Here is an 18,002-nt window from a genome sequence, read left to right as displayed (position 1 = left end):
TGTCAGTCAATGTCCAAATATCTGAGTGATTTTCCAACAATACTTTACTGATTTCTAGTTTAATTCAATTGTGGTCTGAGAACATACTTTCTATGATTTCTGCTTTTAAATCTCTCTTAATGTGTGTCTTATGGCTCATTATATGATCTATCTTGATGAATGTTCCAGGTTAGCTTGAGAAGAATGTGTATTCTGTTGCTGTCAGATGGAACATTTTATAAATGTCAGTTAGATCCCATTGATTGATAGCGCTACTCAGGTCAACTGTATCTTTAAATTTTAAATTCTGCTTACTTGAACTCTCAGTTACTTCAAAGAAGGGTGTTGAAGTCTCCCACTATAACAGTGGATTTGTCTATTTATCTTTTCATTTCCAAAAATCTTTTCCTTTTATATTTTGACACCCAGTTGTTAGGTGCATACAGGTTTTGGATGGTTATGACTTCTTGGATACAAATATATTCTAATTAGAAAGTCAAGAGTAACTGTGTAAGACTGATTCAAGATTTAACAAATCAAATATAAGATGACCTTTCATCTATAACCTCAAAATAATATTCACAATTCCATCGACTGTATACTATGGATAGGAAAAGAGGAGATGTGCCACTGTTTGAATCAACTGGTCCTAAATTTGGAGTGAAGACTTTCTTATGAAACACTTGGAAAGAAGGGATAATGATTCTATCATGATACACAATGCTCTGACAGGTTGCACTGATAGGGTAGCGGCTGGTGCTATTTACAAATAAAAGCATTTTTATTAAATCAACTATTAATTTAAAACTCAGGTTATAAGTGTAAATGATTCATTTATTTTAAAGGTACTTAGAATTAGTTATCACACAGTAATTGCATAAAAGCCTGTACAACCCAGATACACTGGGGGAAAAGCCATCTTAAACTTGGAAAGCTATCTAATGTCTAGAAATGATGACTAACAGTGATGTCTATTGGATACTTCCCCCTAAATACTTGGCTCTTATAAGGAAACTACGCTACCTACTAGTCAATTAATGATAAACATTCACAGAAGACGCTCTAGAAGAGGTATCTGAGGCGTAGAAAATGTGGACTCAGAGGAGCTATAAAACTTGGCTCTCAAGAGAAAGTCCCAGAGATCTAACCATATCACTGCACTGTAATGTAAAGTTAGACAACACCTTATTCATAATTAATTGGAGCTTTCTGAAGGTCTGAATTTCCTAGATTGTCATTTAGAGAACAGAAGCCCAGAGAACGAGTCACTACATCCAATACTAATAAAACTCATATTGAGACTTTGGCTTACACCAAAGATGGAATAAGAGGGGCCAGTTTTACCCTGCCATCTCTAGCAATTCTTCCCCCCACCCCCCGCAAAAAAAAGAAACAAATATATGAAACAACAGTTTTCAAGACACAGACAATCAGGCAATGAAGTGCAGTCATTCCTGAATGATGGAAAACAAATGAAGTGAACCTACAGTAGCCCCAGTATATTGCCTTGAGAGAGTTTCCAGTCTGTGGCACAGGGAAGGTAAAGCCAGGCAGAGCCTGATGGACTCTCTGAGTTGAGGAGATGGAACTGACATCACATAATGATAAACAGGTCAATCCACCAAGAAGACACTACAATTCTAAATGGGTATGCAGCAAACAAGATTTACAAAATGTGTGAAGCAAAAACTGATAGAACTGAAAGGAGAAACAGATGACCCAAAATTATAGCTGGAGACTCCCACACCACTCTCTTAGCAACAGATATAACAACTAGGTAGAAAAATCAGGAAGCATACAGAAGAACTCAACAGCACCATCAACCAACAGGAAACAATTGACATTTATAGAATGTTCCACTCAACAACAGCTGAATATAGATTATTACCAAGTGCCAGTGGAACATACCAAAATAAACCATATCCTGGGCCACAAAACAAACCTCAACAAATTTAAAAGAACTGAAATCATACACTATGTTCTCTGACCACAATGGACTTAAATTAGGACTCAATAACAGGGAGATAACAGGAAAATCTCCAAGCACGTGGAAACTAAACAATATGCTACTAAATAATCCATGGGTCAAAGAGAAAACCTCAAAGGATATAAAAAATAATTTAAACTAAATAAAAATACAATATACCAAAATTTCTGGGACACACCTACAGCTAAGATGAATATTTATAGCACTAAATGCTTACAGTAGAAAAGAGAAAAAGTCTCAAATCAATAATTTAAGCTTGCACCTCAAGAACCTAGAAAAAGAAATGGAAAATAAACCCAAAGCAAGCAAAAGAAAAGAAATAACATATGAATAAAACTCAATGAAATTAAAGACAGAATATAGAGAAAATTAATGAAACAAAAAGCTCACTCTTTGAAAAGATCAATAAAATTGACAAACCTCTAGCAAGGGTGACGAAGAAAAAAAAAAAGAGAAGACACAAATTATCAATATCAAGAATAAAACAAGGGATGTCATTACAGACACTTCAGACAGCAGAAAGATAAGGGGATACTACAAAGAACTCCACATCCATAAATCTGACAACTTAGACAATATGGACCAATTCCTCAAAAAGCACAAACTACTAAAACTCACCCAACATGGAACAGATCATTTGCATAGCCCTACAACTATAAAGAAAATTGATTTGTAATTTAAAAATTCCCTCAAAAGAAATATTGAGGCCCAAATGGTTTCACTAGAGAATTCTACCAAGTATTTAAAGAATTAACACCAATTCTATACAATCTTTTCCAGAAAACAGAAGGGTAACACTTCACAATTCATTCAGTGAGGCCAGCTTTACCCTGATACCCGCCCCCCAAAAAAGAAAGACAGTACAGAAAAAGAAAACTACAGACCAATATCCCTCGAGAATTTAGATTTTTAAATCCTTAACAAAATACTAGCAAATAGGACTTAGCAGTATATAAAAAAGAATTACACACTGTGATCAAGTGGGTTTATTCCAGGGATGCAAAGCTGGTTCAATATTCAAAAATCAATCAACGTAATCCATTACACAAACAGGCTATCAAGAAGAAAAATCACATGATCATATCAACTGATGCAGAAAAAGCATTTGACAAAATTAAACATCCATTCATGACAAAACTACCAGAAAAAGAGCAATAAGGAGGACTTCCTCAACTTGTTTAAAGAACATCTGCAAAAACCAATAGCTAACATTATACTTAACAGTGAAAGACTCCATGCTTTCCTCCCGAAGTCGGGATAAAGGCAAAGATGTCTGCTCTCATCACTTTTATTCAACCTAGTACTGGAAGTTCTGGCCAGTGCAGGAAGGCAAGAAAAGGAAATAAAAGGCATTCAGATTAGAAAGGAAGAAATAAAACTGTCCTTATTTACATAAGACATGATTATCTGTGTGGAAAATTCCAAGAAAGCTGCACAAAGTCTAGAATTAATAAGTGAGTTTAGCAAGTTCATAGGATACAAGATAAACATACAAAAATCAATTATATTTCAATGAACACACAGAAACAATTTAAAATACAACACCATTTAAAATCACCAAAAAAGAGAAAAATACTAAGGAATAAATCTAACAAAATGTGTACAACACACATGGTAAAAGCTACCAAATATATAAATAATAATTGGAGAGAATACCATGTTCATGATTGGAAGATTCACAGAGTAAAAACATCAATTCTCCTCAAATTGATATACAAGTTTAACATAATTCCTATCAAAATTTCTTGTAGATACAGGCAGATTATTCTAGAATTTATATGAAAATGTAAAGGAACTAGAATAGCTACAAATTTTTTTGAATAAGAAGAAGAGTGGAAGAAAACAATATACCCCATTTCAAGATTAATTATGTAGCTACAGTATCAAGACTCTGTAGTGTTGGCAAAGGGATAGACACATAGATCAGTGGAACAGAACAGAGAACCCAGAAATAGACCTACACAAATATGACCAACTAATCTTTGACAAGGGTGCCAATGCCATTCAACGGAGGAAGAACAGCCTTTTCAACACACTATGCTGGAATAACTAGATATCCATAGGCAAACCCCGCCCCCTCCAAAACCAAAACCAAACCAAAGCTCTAAGTCTCACACCTTACAAAAAGTTAACTCAAAATAGATCATAGACTTAAGTATAAAATGTAAAACTGTAAAACTTTCAGAAAAAAGCATAGGAGAAAATCTTCAGGATAGGGCCAGGCAAAGAGTTCTTAGACTTGACATCAACAGCCTGATCAATCAAATGAAAACTGTTAAATTGGACTTCCTTAAGATTAAAAATTTTGCCCCATGTAAGACTTTGTTAAGAGGTTAAAAAGACAAGCTACACACTGGGAGAAAATATTTTCAAACCACATATCTGACAGAGGACTAGTAGTTAAAACGTAGAACACACCTATCAAAATGGCTAGAATTTTTTTTTTAAGTGACAATACCAAATGTTGGTGAGGATGTGAAGAAACTGGATCACTCATACATTGCTGGCAGGAACATAAAGTGGTACAGTTACTCTGGAAAACAGTATGGCAGTTTCTTTAAAAACTAAATATGCACTTAGCATACAACCCAGCAACTGTGCTCTTGGCATTTATTCCAGAGAAGTAAAATTTACGTTAACACAAATATCTACATACAGGTGTTTGTATCAACTTCATTTGTAATAGCCAAAAACTAGAAACAAAACAGGTATCCTTCAATGGGTGAGGTTAAACAAACTGTGTTACATTCATACCATGGAATACTAAACCATAAAAAGGGGCAAACTCTTGATATACACGTTATACTGAATAAAAAATGGTAATCCCAAGAGATTACATACTGAATGATTCCATTTATACAGCATTCTTGAATTGACAAAATCATAGAAATGGACAATAGATTAGTGGTTGCAAGGGGTTAAGGAGGAATTTGAGTAGCAGAGAGTGGGTGTAGCTACAATAAAAGGGCAACATGAGGAGTCTTTGAGGTGAAGCAAATGTTCTGTATCTTGACTGTGTAAATGTTAAATCCTGGTTGATATTTTACTACAGTTTTGCAAACTATTGGGGAAAACTGGATAAAGGGCACATGGGTCTTCTCTACATAACTTCTTACAACTGCATGTGAGTCTACAATTGTCTCAAAATAAAAAGTTTTATAAAAAGCAACTATATGTTTCCTACCAAAGCCACAATTTAAATATAAAGCCACAATTAGGTTAAAAGTGAAAGGACAGAAAAAGATATACCATTCTAACATTAGTCAAAAGATAGCTATTTTTTTCCACTCTATCTTGGATTAGCTATTTTACTGTAAGAAAAAGTAGATTTCAGAGAAAAGGATATTACCAGGGATAAAGATGGTTATTTCAGAAGATAAATAGGTCATTAATCATTAGAACATAAAAATCTTAAATATGTATGCCCCTAATAATGGAACTTCAAAATAAACAAAGCAAAAATTGATAAAGTTGCAAGGAACAATAAACAAATCCACAATTATGGTTAGAGACTTTAATACCTCTCTTTTAATAACTGATAGAATAAGTATACATAAAATTAGCACAGATATAGCTGACTTGACATATATTATCAATCAACTTGACCTAACTGACATTTGTAGAACAAGCACCAAACAAGAGAAGAAGGGACTTCCCTGGTGGTGCAGTGGTTAAGAATCCACCTGCCAATGCAGGGGACATGGGTTTGAGCCCTGGTCCGGGAAGATCCCACATGCCGCTGAGCAACTAAGCAAGTGTGCAACAACTACTGAGCCTGCGCTCCAGAGCCCGCGAGCCACAACTACTGAGCCCACGTGCCACAACTACTGAAGCCTGTGTGCCTAGAGCACGTGCTCCACAACAAGAGAAGCCACTGCAATGAGAAGCCTGTGCACCGCAATGAAGAGTAGCCCCCGCTCACCACAACTAGAGAAAGCCCATGTGCAGCAACGAAGACCCAACGCAGCCAAAAATAAAAAAAAAAAACAAACAAGAGAAGAATACATATTCTTTTCACATGCACATGAAACATTTACCAATATAGATCATATTCTAGACCATAAAACTAATCTTAATAAAAGGATTCGAGTCATAATACAAAATATCAATATGTCCCCGACTGTAATACAACTAATTAGAAACCAATAGAAAAATATTTGGAAAGTTCCCAAATATGTGAAAACTAAATGTCACACTTCTAAACAATCCACGAGTCAAAGAAGAAATCAAAACGAAAATTAGAAAATAGTTTTAATTGAATAAAAATGAAACAACAGCAAATGAGAAACTGAGCTAATGCTAAAGCAGTACTTAGGAAGAAATTTATAGCACTGAATGCCTATATTAAAAAGTAAGAAAAGTCTCGAAACAATGACCTCATCTTTCATCTTAAGGAACCAGAAAAAGAAGAGCAAGTTAAATCCAAACTAGACACAAGAAGCAAATAAAGATCAAAGCAGAAATCAATGAAATAGAAAGTATAGAAACAACAGAGAAAGTCATTGGAATCAAAAGCTGGTTCTTTGAGAGTATATCAATAAAACTCATAAGCTTTTAGCCTGACTGAGAGAGAAGATATAAATTAGCAATATCAGAAATGAGAGAGGTAACATCACTGTGGATTCCACAGATAATAAATGGATAATAAGGAAATTTTATAAACACTGTTATCCCTCTGAATTTGACAACTAAGGTGAAATTCCTTAGAAGACACAAACTACTAAAGCTCACTCCAAAAGAAACAGATAACCTGAACAAACCTGTATCTATTAAAGAGATGGAATTTGTAGTTAAAAATCTTCCCATGAAGAAATATTCAGGATGATAATTTACAGATGAATTAAACCAAATATTAAAAAGGCAATAATGACAATTCAAACAAACTTTTCCAGAACACTGAAGAGGAAAGAATATTCCCCAACTCATACTATGAGGCCAGCATTGCACTGATACCCAAACAAGACAAAGACGTTACAAGAAAACTACAGACTAATATCCTTCATGAATATAGATGTAAAAATTATAAACAAAATATTAGCCAAATGAATGCAACAATATATAAAAAAGATAAACTAAATCATCATGATGAAGTAGATTTCATCCCAGGAATGCAGGGTTGGGTTAACGTTAGATAATCAACCAATATAATTCATCATATTAATAAACTAAAAAAATCATCTCGATAGACATAGAAAAAACATCTGACATAATCCAACATCCATTCCTGATTAAAAACCAAAACAAAATGAAACTATGAATAAAACAGAACTTCAACCTGACACAGAACTGCAAAAAAACCTACAGCTAACATCACACTTAATGGTAAAAGACTAAATTCTGTCCCTCTAAGATCATGAAAAAGACAAAGAGGTCTGCCTACATCACTTCTATTTAACCTCAGACTGGGGACGGTAGCCATTGCAATAAAGCAAGAAAAATAAGTAAAATATATCCAGATTAGAATGGAAAAAGTGTCTTTATTCACAGATGGCATGATTGTCTATATAGAAAAGCCAAAGGAATATACAAGAAACCTATTAGAACTAATAAGTGTGTTTAGGAAAGTTGCAGTATACAAGATCAATATACAAATTTTTATTTTTATATACTAGCAATGAACAATCAGCAGTTGAAATTTAAAATAATACCATTAACAAAGCCATTATATATGAACTACTTATGGACAATTTTGACAAAAGATACAGAAGATCCATATGCTAAAAACTACAAAACATTGCAGAAAATTTTAAAGATTGAAAGGGGTTTACCTTGTTCATGAGTCTGAAGACTCACTAATGATAAGAGGTCTTTTATTTCTAAATTAAGCTGTAAATTCAAGGCCAATCAAAACCTTAGCAGACTTTTTGTTGGAATTGACATACTGACTCTAAAATTCATACAAAGATGCAAAGACTTAGAATAGTCAAAATAATTTGGGAACAGTAGAACAAAGCTGGAAGATTGAAACTACCTGATTTCAAGACTATAATAAAGCTACAGTAATCAAAACAGTGTGATAGACGGATCAATGGAACAGTATAGAGTTCTGAAATAGACTCACACATAGGAAAAACTGATTTGTGACAATAGTGAAAAGGCAATTCAGTGGTGCTTTTTTTTTTTTTCAACAAATGGTGTCAGGATAATTGAATACCCCTGTTAAAAAATGAAATTTAACCCATACCCCTACCCACATACAAAAATTAACTCAAAATGTGTCGTAAACCTAAATATAAAACCTAAAATTTCTGGAGGGAATCTGCAACCTTGCAAAGATTTCCTAGATAAGACACCAAACTCAACCCATAAAAGAACAAATGGGCAAATTGGACTAAATAAAATTTAAATCTTCTACTCCTGAAAAGATACAGCTAGAAGAATGAAAAGCTAAGCTACAGACTGGAAGAAAATATTTGCAAAACGCACATCTGATAAAAGACTTTTATCATGAATATATATCCTAAAACTAAGGGAGCTGTAATACTCCGTGGGGTTTCTGCTATGGTGGCAGTAGGGAGTAGAGCTAGAGGTATAATTATAAACTTGAGATTTTGGAGAAATTTTGAGCTCAGAAATTAGGACAGTTTAGGCTTGTCACCTGGGAGTCTGTGTTCAGAATGCAGGGTGAGGGGTACTTCTATTTTGGAGGAATTAGATAAATGAAACAGGAAAGCAGTTAAGTTGGGTTTGGAGTGGGTGTGGGTAGAACAGTAATGAAATGGGATTGTGGAACAGACCTGGTTTCTCAGTAACTAAGGGAAATGAGAGTACTTGTTCATAGCAGGGATTCAAAACTAAAAGAAATAAGCACAATATTAGATCAAAAAAATTGCAGGGGAAACCAAAAGATATGGGCAAATTCTAAAATTCTACTTTATTTTTTAATCATGTAGCACATGTAGATGCCTGTGCACCTATAACCTGAATAACCACTGACAGAGAACCTTATTCAATTTTAGAAAATGTGGCTTAGCCCTACAAATAAGTCAAAACTTATTCACATGTGACACTTACTCCTTTCACAAAATGCTGACCACATTTTTCTAGAATATTATTCAATTTTCAATGGTTTTTTCAATTCTTGTTATTAAAATAGAGAAAGAATATCTTTTGGATACTATTCTTCCCTTAACACTTTGTAAATTCTCATTGCCTTAAGGAGGCCTTTAAAAGAAGGGCTTTGCGGGCAGCTGCATTACATGAGAAAATAAAGGGGTGGGAGAGGCTGAGACTGGAATAAGAGCAAAAAACTACTGAACATGTAATAGACAGAGAGAATGTGTTATGACTATTTGAAACCACTATTTCTATGTACAAAAATTCAGGGGGGGGGGCCCTCCTAGTTTCTACCATGAAATTCCTCCAGGTAGCAATATAGTTTTAAGTGATGGACAGAGAATGAGAGCACAACAGGAATAAGGGTGCTAAACAGAAAGATCAGGGAGGGAACTTCCCTAGTGGTCCAGTGGTTAAGACTCCACGCTTCCAATGCAGTGGGCGTGAGTTTGATCCCTGGTCTGGGAACTAAGATCCCACATGCTGCATGGCACAGCTTAAAAAATAAATAAATAAAAATAAAAATACAGGGGAGAAGTTCTGCTCTTAGACACTTGCTCCAGGAAGAGAAAACTCTTTTCCCCTAAAGAAGAGAAATAGGATAAAAGTGGTTTGACAGCCCTCTCTCTGGGGGGTTACTATGCGGAATGCTTTTTACCAATTCAAGCATATTAAAACCAAAATCAATTTGTCTCCCAGACACCTATTTTCATAAATTCTACTATAAAACAATGTTGATAACTTTGTAATGTAACATTACAGCAATACTTAGAATATTATATTAAGTGGATGTACATATATATTTTTCATGCATGTCTTTTCAGTGGCAGTGGTTTTCATCTTCTGGCTTTGTGTGTGTTTGTGTGTGTGTGTGTGTGTGTGTGTGTGGGGTCATCTCAAGCTGTCACTGGACATTTCCACTTGACTTTTTTTGATACCTCCAACTTAATTTCAACCTTAACCTTTTGATCTCCAACTTAACCTATTTGAACAAAACATCTACTGACTTTCCTTAACTCCCTTTACTTGTGCCTCTCCCTCATCTGCTTAGGTATCTAGTCACTCCATTTTGTTAATCCTTCCTTTGTAATTTCTCTCATTCATTTCTTTTTTCTTTTTTATGGTGATCCTCTATTCAGGGCTTTTCAATCTTGTGTTTATATCACAAATCTTCAAATTGGTCTTTCTTTTCAGAGCATGAGATGGAGTGGAGACTGGATAAAGGCATGATTTTACTGCCTCCAGACATGCCAAGTATGCTCACACAAAGGAAGTTCAGGAAGGGTAAGTTCAGACCAACCTAGGTGAGATACTTTGGGGTGGGGTGGGCAGAGGAGTCACAGAAGAATTGCTGAAATCCTTACTCCTTGGAAACCGGAGCTGGAGTTGGAGATGCTTACTGCCAGGCAGGGTGAGGAGAGCTGAGTGAACTGAGGCAAGGAGGTCAGAGGTACAAATCAGGGATTGAGGTTGTAATTCCTGGTCCTTGGTACATGTAAGGTCAGAGTAGGGTCAACCCTTCTTGATACTCTGCCCTTAATGTTTGTTTCACTTATTTATGCTTCCACTAGAAGTACTATAAGTTTGTTGAGGACAGATACTTTTCTTATAACTTATGTGAGGAACACAATATTTTATGGGACTAGTATTGCTGCTATTACAGATATTATTTGAATATTCTTTATTTAAGAGTAAAATCTTTCAGCTCCTCTTTGAGGCCCTTAATTTCCATCCAGATTCTCTTTGGAGCTGTTTATTTAGTCATTAATGGTTCCTTGAATGAAATCACTTACCTTAGAGTTCATAGGATTTCCTCTTCAGGAAAGAGGATACCAAAAGATACCATCTTCAGGAAAAAGATGTGTCCTAAATATGAAGAATTCAACAATGTTGCCATGAAATACTACAGATTTTCTTTTTCAAGTTTGTGTTTGAAAGCATAATGGGTGACTTATTTTTCTTAGCATTTAAAAAAGAAAAAATCTGGACTCATTTGGCCATGAAACAAACATCTTTGTGTCTCAAGATCATCTCTTAATTTCTCATTTTAATTTCCCTCACAATCTTGTGAGTTGCTATAATATTTTATGGTATTTTAGTTGATATAAAATATTATTATGGCCTCCTTACCAATACCAGTTTGAACTTTAATATTGACCATTCTTAGCAGTTCTTTTCTCACTATTTCCAAAACAAAAAGCATTTTTGAAAGAAAAATTCAAATAAAAATTTCATTTTTGTTTCAAGTAATCTAGTTTTGCTACAAATAAGTGGCTCTGAAGACCCTCCTAATAAGTTTCTCAGTTACTTGCTTAGCTGTTAGTCTGCTGAGGCTGGATGTACATATGTTCCAAAAGCCAGTTTACGCCTGAAGTTCACTCTGTAGTCGATTACTCTTCGGCCCATGTATCATAAGAATTTAGACATTAAACCTCAAGGTAGGGGATAATATTATATAGAAACATAGCCAAATGAGCTTTGTTTCAAATCCGAGACAGAAATCCATCAAACCATCTATTCATCAATATTTTCTTAATACCACATTATAGCTATTAGATCAAATCAAATGTGGAATAACAAGATAAAAAAATTTTAACCCTAATTTGTTTTCGGTCCTTGAACTCTTGACTACCCACTGACTGCTTCTTCACTGTTAATTTTAAATTATATGAAACACTAAGCATTGAATGAGCATTCAGGAAATGTGGTTGTGAGGCCCTGCACTACAGATAATTTTCTGGATGATCTTGGGTGAGTCATTTAATCTCTCCAGTTCTTTTTTTTTATTTCATTTTTTTATACAGCAGGTTCTTATTCGTCATCAATTTTATACACATCAGTGTATACATGTCAATCCCAATTGCACAATTCATCACCCCCCCCCCACCCCCCTGTCTCTCCAGTTCTTCATCTCTTCACCTAAAAATGAGGAACTTGGAGTGTTAGATTATTTCTAAGCTTCCTTTGACTCAAAAAGCCTATGAGTCTATTCTTCAAGAAATTTTAATTAATTAGAGCTGACCTCTTGAAATTAACATCATTAATTGAAGGAACCTAACTGAATTTCATTTCTTTCTATGACAAAATTGGACACAGTGATACTAAGTACCATCAAGAGGGCAGTGGGGAGTTACACTTACCTCTAATATTTTCTACTGATTCAAGTGGGAATGCCAAGGTATTCTTGCTTCCAGTCTGATTCAACCTTAATAAAACACAGGACTCTTTTTTAGTAAAAGAATTGATTCTTGGGTTAAATCAACGTGTGGATTAGTGGATCATTGTCAGAGACTGACTTCTTAGTGCTCTATTCTTGGCCTGTTGCCCTTTTAAACATTTTTGTTAGTGATCTGAAGGAAACATTTTCCAAATCAAACTTGGGAGAAATATCTAATATATTAAGGCAACAGAGTCAGATTTCAGAAGAATCTCAATGAGACTTTAAAAAATAGGCCAAAAGCACGAAGATAGACATTCACAAGGGACAAAGGTTAAGTCCGATACTTGGTTCCAAAAACATCAGCTATCCAAATAGAGAAAGGAGAAGAACTAGTCTGACAGTAGTTGCATCTTCCCCTCTCCTTTCCTTTCCCCCCACCTCGCATTCTAGCTCAACGAAGCCCCACGCGGAGCTGACGGCACTGCACAAAGTCTTAAAACGTGAGTACATGCTTGACCTGCATCAGCAATAGTGTTCAGATCAAAGAGAGAAAGTGCACCCCCTATATCCTCTACAAATCAAGCCTCACCTGCAGATACGGATCAAGTTTGGGGCAACCTACTTAAGGCCATGATGAATCATTCTTGATACACGCCGAGTTGGCTATTGTGCATAAGTAATTTGAAGCCAAGTCATATAGAGAGTGCTTGAAGGTCTAGGGAGTCTGGTTTGGAGAGGCGTAAACGCAGGAAGGACGAGCACCTTTTAGCAGAAAGCAGGGTGAGGGAAAACTGCCACCGACTGCAGTTGGCTGGCTGCTCGCCTAATGAGGAAGTGCGAAGGCGTGGCCCCCCCAGCGTGCCGGGTTGGCCTAGAACGCCGGAAGGGGCGGGGCGGACCCGAGCGCCGTCGGAAGTGGCCTGCGGGACGCCTTGCTTGCGGTCAGGCCTACGCGCGTTCCGTGGGCCCAGCGCGATGGTGACGTTCCGTGACGCGTCAGTGGTTGCCGGCGCACGGTGTGGGCGTTCGGAGTCGGGCGGCTCCTCTCTTCGAAGAACCTCTGCTCGGGAGCGGGCGGCTGCGACTGCACCTTGGGCAGCCGTCCGGGCCGAGAACCATGAGCCCCGGGGGCGCAGGCTGCTCCGCCGGGCTGCTGCTGACAGTCGGCTGGCTGCTCCTGGCGGGCCTCCAGTCAACGTACGGGATCAACATCACCGCGGTCCAGGATCCCAGCTTGGCCAACGAGGGCGAGGGCGAGGACGAGGGCGAGAACGAGGGCGAGGAGGAGGCTGAAAACGACAGCGAGGCCGAGAACGAGCCCCAGGCCGAGGCCGAGGAGGATGGTGAGTGTGGGAGTCTCCGTGGCGGAGACCCGCAGGCACCCCTTGAGGGTCAAGCCTTCCCTGCTCCTTGAGGACGATGAGAACTATCCAAGTTAACATCTGTAGAGCTCGCTCTCGAAACCAACCCCGAATTTATACATTATCGCACACCTCATGGCCTTAAAAAAAAGATGTGCTAATTCTCCAAGACCAGAGCAAGATAAACGAGCACATGTATAGAAATTGCTACAGAAATACTGCTAAATATTGCTCTGAACAAGGGAATAGATGCTTATTTTTTTAAGCATCAGAGAGTAGCTTCCCACCACGGGGACCGATTTTCATTTCCCTTGCAGTTATGTGTTTTCCTTTCCATTGCAGTTTTTTTTTTTTTTTTCTTGAAGTTCCAAATTGCCTGAGGTCTTCCTCCTTTTCACATTTGCACTTTGGGTTAGAACTCAAGGGAGTTCCGAATTCCCCTCACGGTGACACGTCTAGATAGACCAAGATGCTGACAGAATTCCCCGGAAGCCCCGTGTCAGCTTCATGCAGCCTCCACCCTTGAGCCCCTCTGCAGTGTGATAGTGTTTTATTTGTGCGTTCAACTTTGAGTCATAAAGGAACGGTGGCAGTAGAAAACACCAATAAAGGGATCCAACTAGAGGCTTTGTTAGATAATATAATAATACATGTTAACCAACGAAGACTGAGCCTGTGTTTGATACATAAATTTGCCTTATTCTCCTGGCTCACTAAGCAATAAAACTTGACAAGCTGTGGTACATGTTACATTGATTAGTAACTCACGTGCTTGTAGGTAAAAGGTCAGTTGCAGGTTTGCAGCCATCTAAAGGAGAATACTTCCCTTCCCTCCATAAATGACCTAGCTGAGATTCTTTTAAATATCCTTGGCAGTCTTATGTCTCCTATACGTACAAAGTAGATGCTGTATTTATCAGCCATTCTTTTATTTCCTGATGACGGATAGTGACCCTCAGCGACATAAAGAAATTGACTATCTGATGTTAATGGTGGAATTGAGGTTTGTACTGCCTTGATAACATTACATTTCAGAGAGCTTGGAGAAGTCCTTGACTTTGGAAATACGAAAAAGAGGACTAGGGTAGAAAAGAACATGTTCTAAAGCGTAGTAGCTATTGCTTCCCTCTAGTTTTAAAAGTAATTAACAATTTAAACTGGTCAAGGGACAGTTCTAGCTGTAAATGCTAGAGTTTAGGCTAAACCCAGGTGATGGAGTTATAATGCCTTAGATTCAAATTTGTGTTTCATAATGTACCAGCAGAAGGTATCCAAGCATTTCAAGCAAAAATGTCAATTCAGAATTGATCATAGTCCAAATTATTTCACAAAGTCAATATTGATTTACTTATATATACATCAATTGTATATTTGCTTGCTGTATATTCAAGGCACTGTATTTGGTGCTTATAAGTATAGAAGTGTTTATGAAAAATTACAATAATCAAAATAGGAAAAAATCTTAGAATTATATGAAATTAATAAGTACAAAATGAATGAAGGGTGAATGAGGTTATGCTATCCTAAGCATGCTTGCAGGGCTAAACAAGTTACAGAATGCTTGCATGCACGTTATCATGTTTAATTCTTACAATAATCAGATAGGTTCTCCTTTCCAAATTTTGCAGAGGGGTTAAATAGGCCTGACACAGTTGAAGGAATTTGCCCAAACTCAGAATAGCTAATTAGTGGTAGAGTAGCAATTTGGACTCCAGTTTTGATGCATATTCCCATGTAATATTGTTGCCTCAGGACATAATGCCTTTTAAAAATTACCTTCTAGCACCTCATTTAATATTTATTTTTATTGAGCTTCTAGTCCTAATCTGAGTTATGAAGAATTGATTATATACTACAGCTAGTGGAATTCATGTCAAATTTCAGAACAATTAGAAAAAGAGAAACATGAGATTTAAAACCAACAATATTTAACTACTCGAATACTTATATATTCCTAGATTATCCTGCTAAATAAAGTGTCGAAATAAATTCTTAGGAATAATTTACCATCTTAACCTGAGAATGAGTAGAACCAATCTATAACATAATTTTAATGAACACTTTGCATAACTACTTCTTTTTGGGTAGAAATAACTCACTCAAATTTTTTTGGAAAACAGAGAATAGAAAAAATTGGGCCCTATAATTGGCAGGCTTTTTTGTGTTTTTCTGACCTCCTGTATAACTTCAACTCACCATGTATTACACTGATGAAAATCAGTATTTTTAAATTATGTACAAGGTTTAAATATAAATCTTTGTAAGTTATTTCCTAATTTAATTCTTCAAAGATTTAGTTTTCTTTTGATTTAAACAGTAATAGAAGATGTACTAGGAATGGCATTGCCTTTCTGATTTAATAAAACTTTAAAAATGTCTGCTTTCCATATGATAAGTGCTTGTATCCTCCATCCCCAAGTAAGAGTTCTTCACTTAGAAAAGTTTTCCTATGATTAAATAATGTATTTTTGCATTTATGTTTAGTTTCAAATAGGACAGTAGTCAAAGAAGTAGAATTTGGGATGTGCACCGTTACATGCGGTAAGTAGCATAGAGCAGATAAATAACATTGTATTGAGGCGGGGGGCGGGTAAAAACAATGTGTACTCTCATTCATCTCTCACTGATTTCTATTTCTAATATCTATGATTTACACACAAAACTCAAACTGATTGCTTTACAAGGTAGGATATTTTCAGTTCATAACCTCTAAGTCTTACTTTAAGCCAGCTCCCTATATGTATATTTTTGGGGGGGAGGGGCACATAAACTGCTTTCACCAAAGTAAAACTTTATCTCACAGATGTTCAGAAGATGAAAGATCTTCTGATGCATCTCACAGATGTCTTCCACATACTGTGCTGGCAAATCTATCAAGAAATTTACTTTATTTGTAATAGTCTATTCTAAATGATACATTTTCCCAATTTATATGTCATGTCTTAGAGAAAAGAGGTATTGGCTTTGTGGGGAAAATAATATTCAAAGACTATGACTTATTTTGATCATTCCTTGAATAGAAATTGGACATAAAAATCTCTTACATGGGGGTGGGATTAAGACTACTCATGCTATAATAGACCAGTGTTTCTCAAACTTAAGTGTTCACCCTAGGTGCCTGAAGGGCTTGTTAAAACATGGATTGCTAGGCCTACTTCAAAATTTCTAACTCACTAGGCCTTTGAAGGGGTCTAAGAATTTGTATTTCTAAACAAGTTCAAAAATGATGCTGTTTTTTAAAAGACCATCTTTTGAGAACCACTATAGACTAGTGTGCTAAGAAGACAGTAGATAATTCACAATGAAATTAAGTTTATTCTAAATAGAACCTGCCTTGGAAAAAAGACAGTGACAGGAGGGAAGGACAAAAAGCAGAGGATAAGAAGACAGAAAGTCCATGCAGATATGGATCAGAACAATATGTACATTTTTTATTTTTTGGTCAAAAATTGTGCCTGAATTGTTTTTGAGATAGCATTTTTTAAATGATGTTAATATAGATCTAACATAAAATTTACTACTTTAACAATTTTTTAAATGTACAATTTAGTGAAATTAAGCACATTCACATTGTCATGCAATCATTACCACGATCCACCCCAGAACTTTTTCATCATCCCAAACTGAAACCTCCGCACCAATTCAACAGTAATTCCCCACTCGCCCCAGCCCCTTTCAGCCATTATTGTACTTTCTGTCTCTTGAGATAGTTTGAAACCTGTTTTTTACTTTAACTTCTTAGTGTGTCAGAGTCAGAAAATTAGAGGAATTCTGTGTAATAAACCTGTGTTTATTCATTTGCAAATTACATCTTCTGGCTGCTTACTTGAGAAATTTTCACAGGTAGAGAATTATTTTTATGACACTTCTAGTAATTGATACTGTCCTACTCTATTATTTAAAGATGTGCTTCAGGGACTTCCCTGGTGGCGCAGTGGTTAAGAATCCGCCTGCCAATGCAGGGGACATGAGTTCGAGCCCTGGTCCGGGAGGATCCCACGTGCCACGGAGCAACTAAGCCCGTGCGCCACAACTGCTGAGCCTGCACTCTGGAGCCCGTGAGCCACAACTGCTGAGCCCACGTGCCACAATTACTGAAGCCCGCGTGCCTGGAGCCCATGCTCCGCAATGGGAGAGGCCACTGCAGTGAGAGGCCCCTGTGCCACAGTGAGGAGTGGCCCTCGCTCGCCACAACTAGAGAGGGCCCGCGCGCAGCAACAAAGACCCAAAGCAGCCAAAAATAAAATAAATAAATAAATTTTTTAAAAAAGATGTGCTTCAGAAATTATATATTATATTTGTTTATTCATCAATTTTTTTTGTTTTCTGTTTTTTTATTTTTGCCTACTATGTTTCAGGTATTGTTATAGGTGCTAGGAATAAAGCAGTGAACAAAGAAGTGGAAACTCTCTGCCTTCAAAGAACATATTTTTTGGTAGGGGCAAAGAGATTAAAAGTG

At 36.6% G+C, this 18,002-nt stretch overlaps 1 protein-coding gene across 19 annotated transcripts in view; it reads left to right on the top strand.

Annotated features, from left to right (window-relative positions):
- SPACA1 (sperm acrosome associated 1) overlaps window positions 1-18,002 on the top strand; it is a 204,110-nt gene that overhangs the window by 174,001 nt on the left and 12,107 nt on the right. For all 19 annotated transcript variants that reach the window (XM_059941663.1, XM_059941666.1, XM_059941667.1 and 16 more), the window contains 3 exons: window positions 10,217-10,306; window positions 12,633-13,525; window positions 16,028-16,084. In XM_059941663.1, the coding sequence (XP_059797646.1) occupies window positions 13,300-13,525; window positions 16,028-16,084 (283 nt within the window). In that variant the 5' untranslated portion in view covers window positions 10,217-10,306; window positions 12,633-13,299. The remainder of the gene's footprint in view (window positions 1-10,216; window positions 10,307-12,632; window positions 13,526-16,027; window positions 16,085-18,002) is intronic.

Source organism: Balaenoptera ricei, chromosome 12 (genome assembly GCF_028023285.1).
Source record: "Balaenoptera ricei isolate mBalRic1 chromosome 12, mBalRic1.hap2, whole genome shotgun sequence".
Classification (NCBI taxonomy): domain Eukaryota; kingdom Metazoa; phylum Chordata; class Mammalia; order Artiodactyla; family Balaenopteridae; genus Balaenoptera; species Balaenoptera ricei.
Note: the sequence above shows the minus strand (reverse complement) of the source record. Positions and strands in the feature narration are given on the sequence as shown.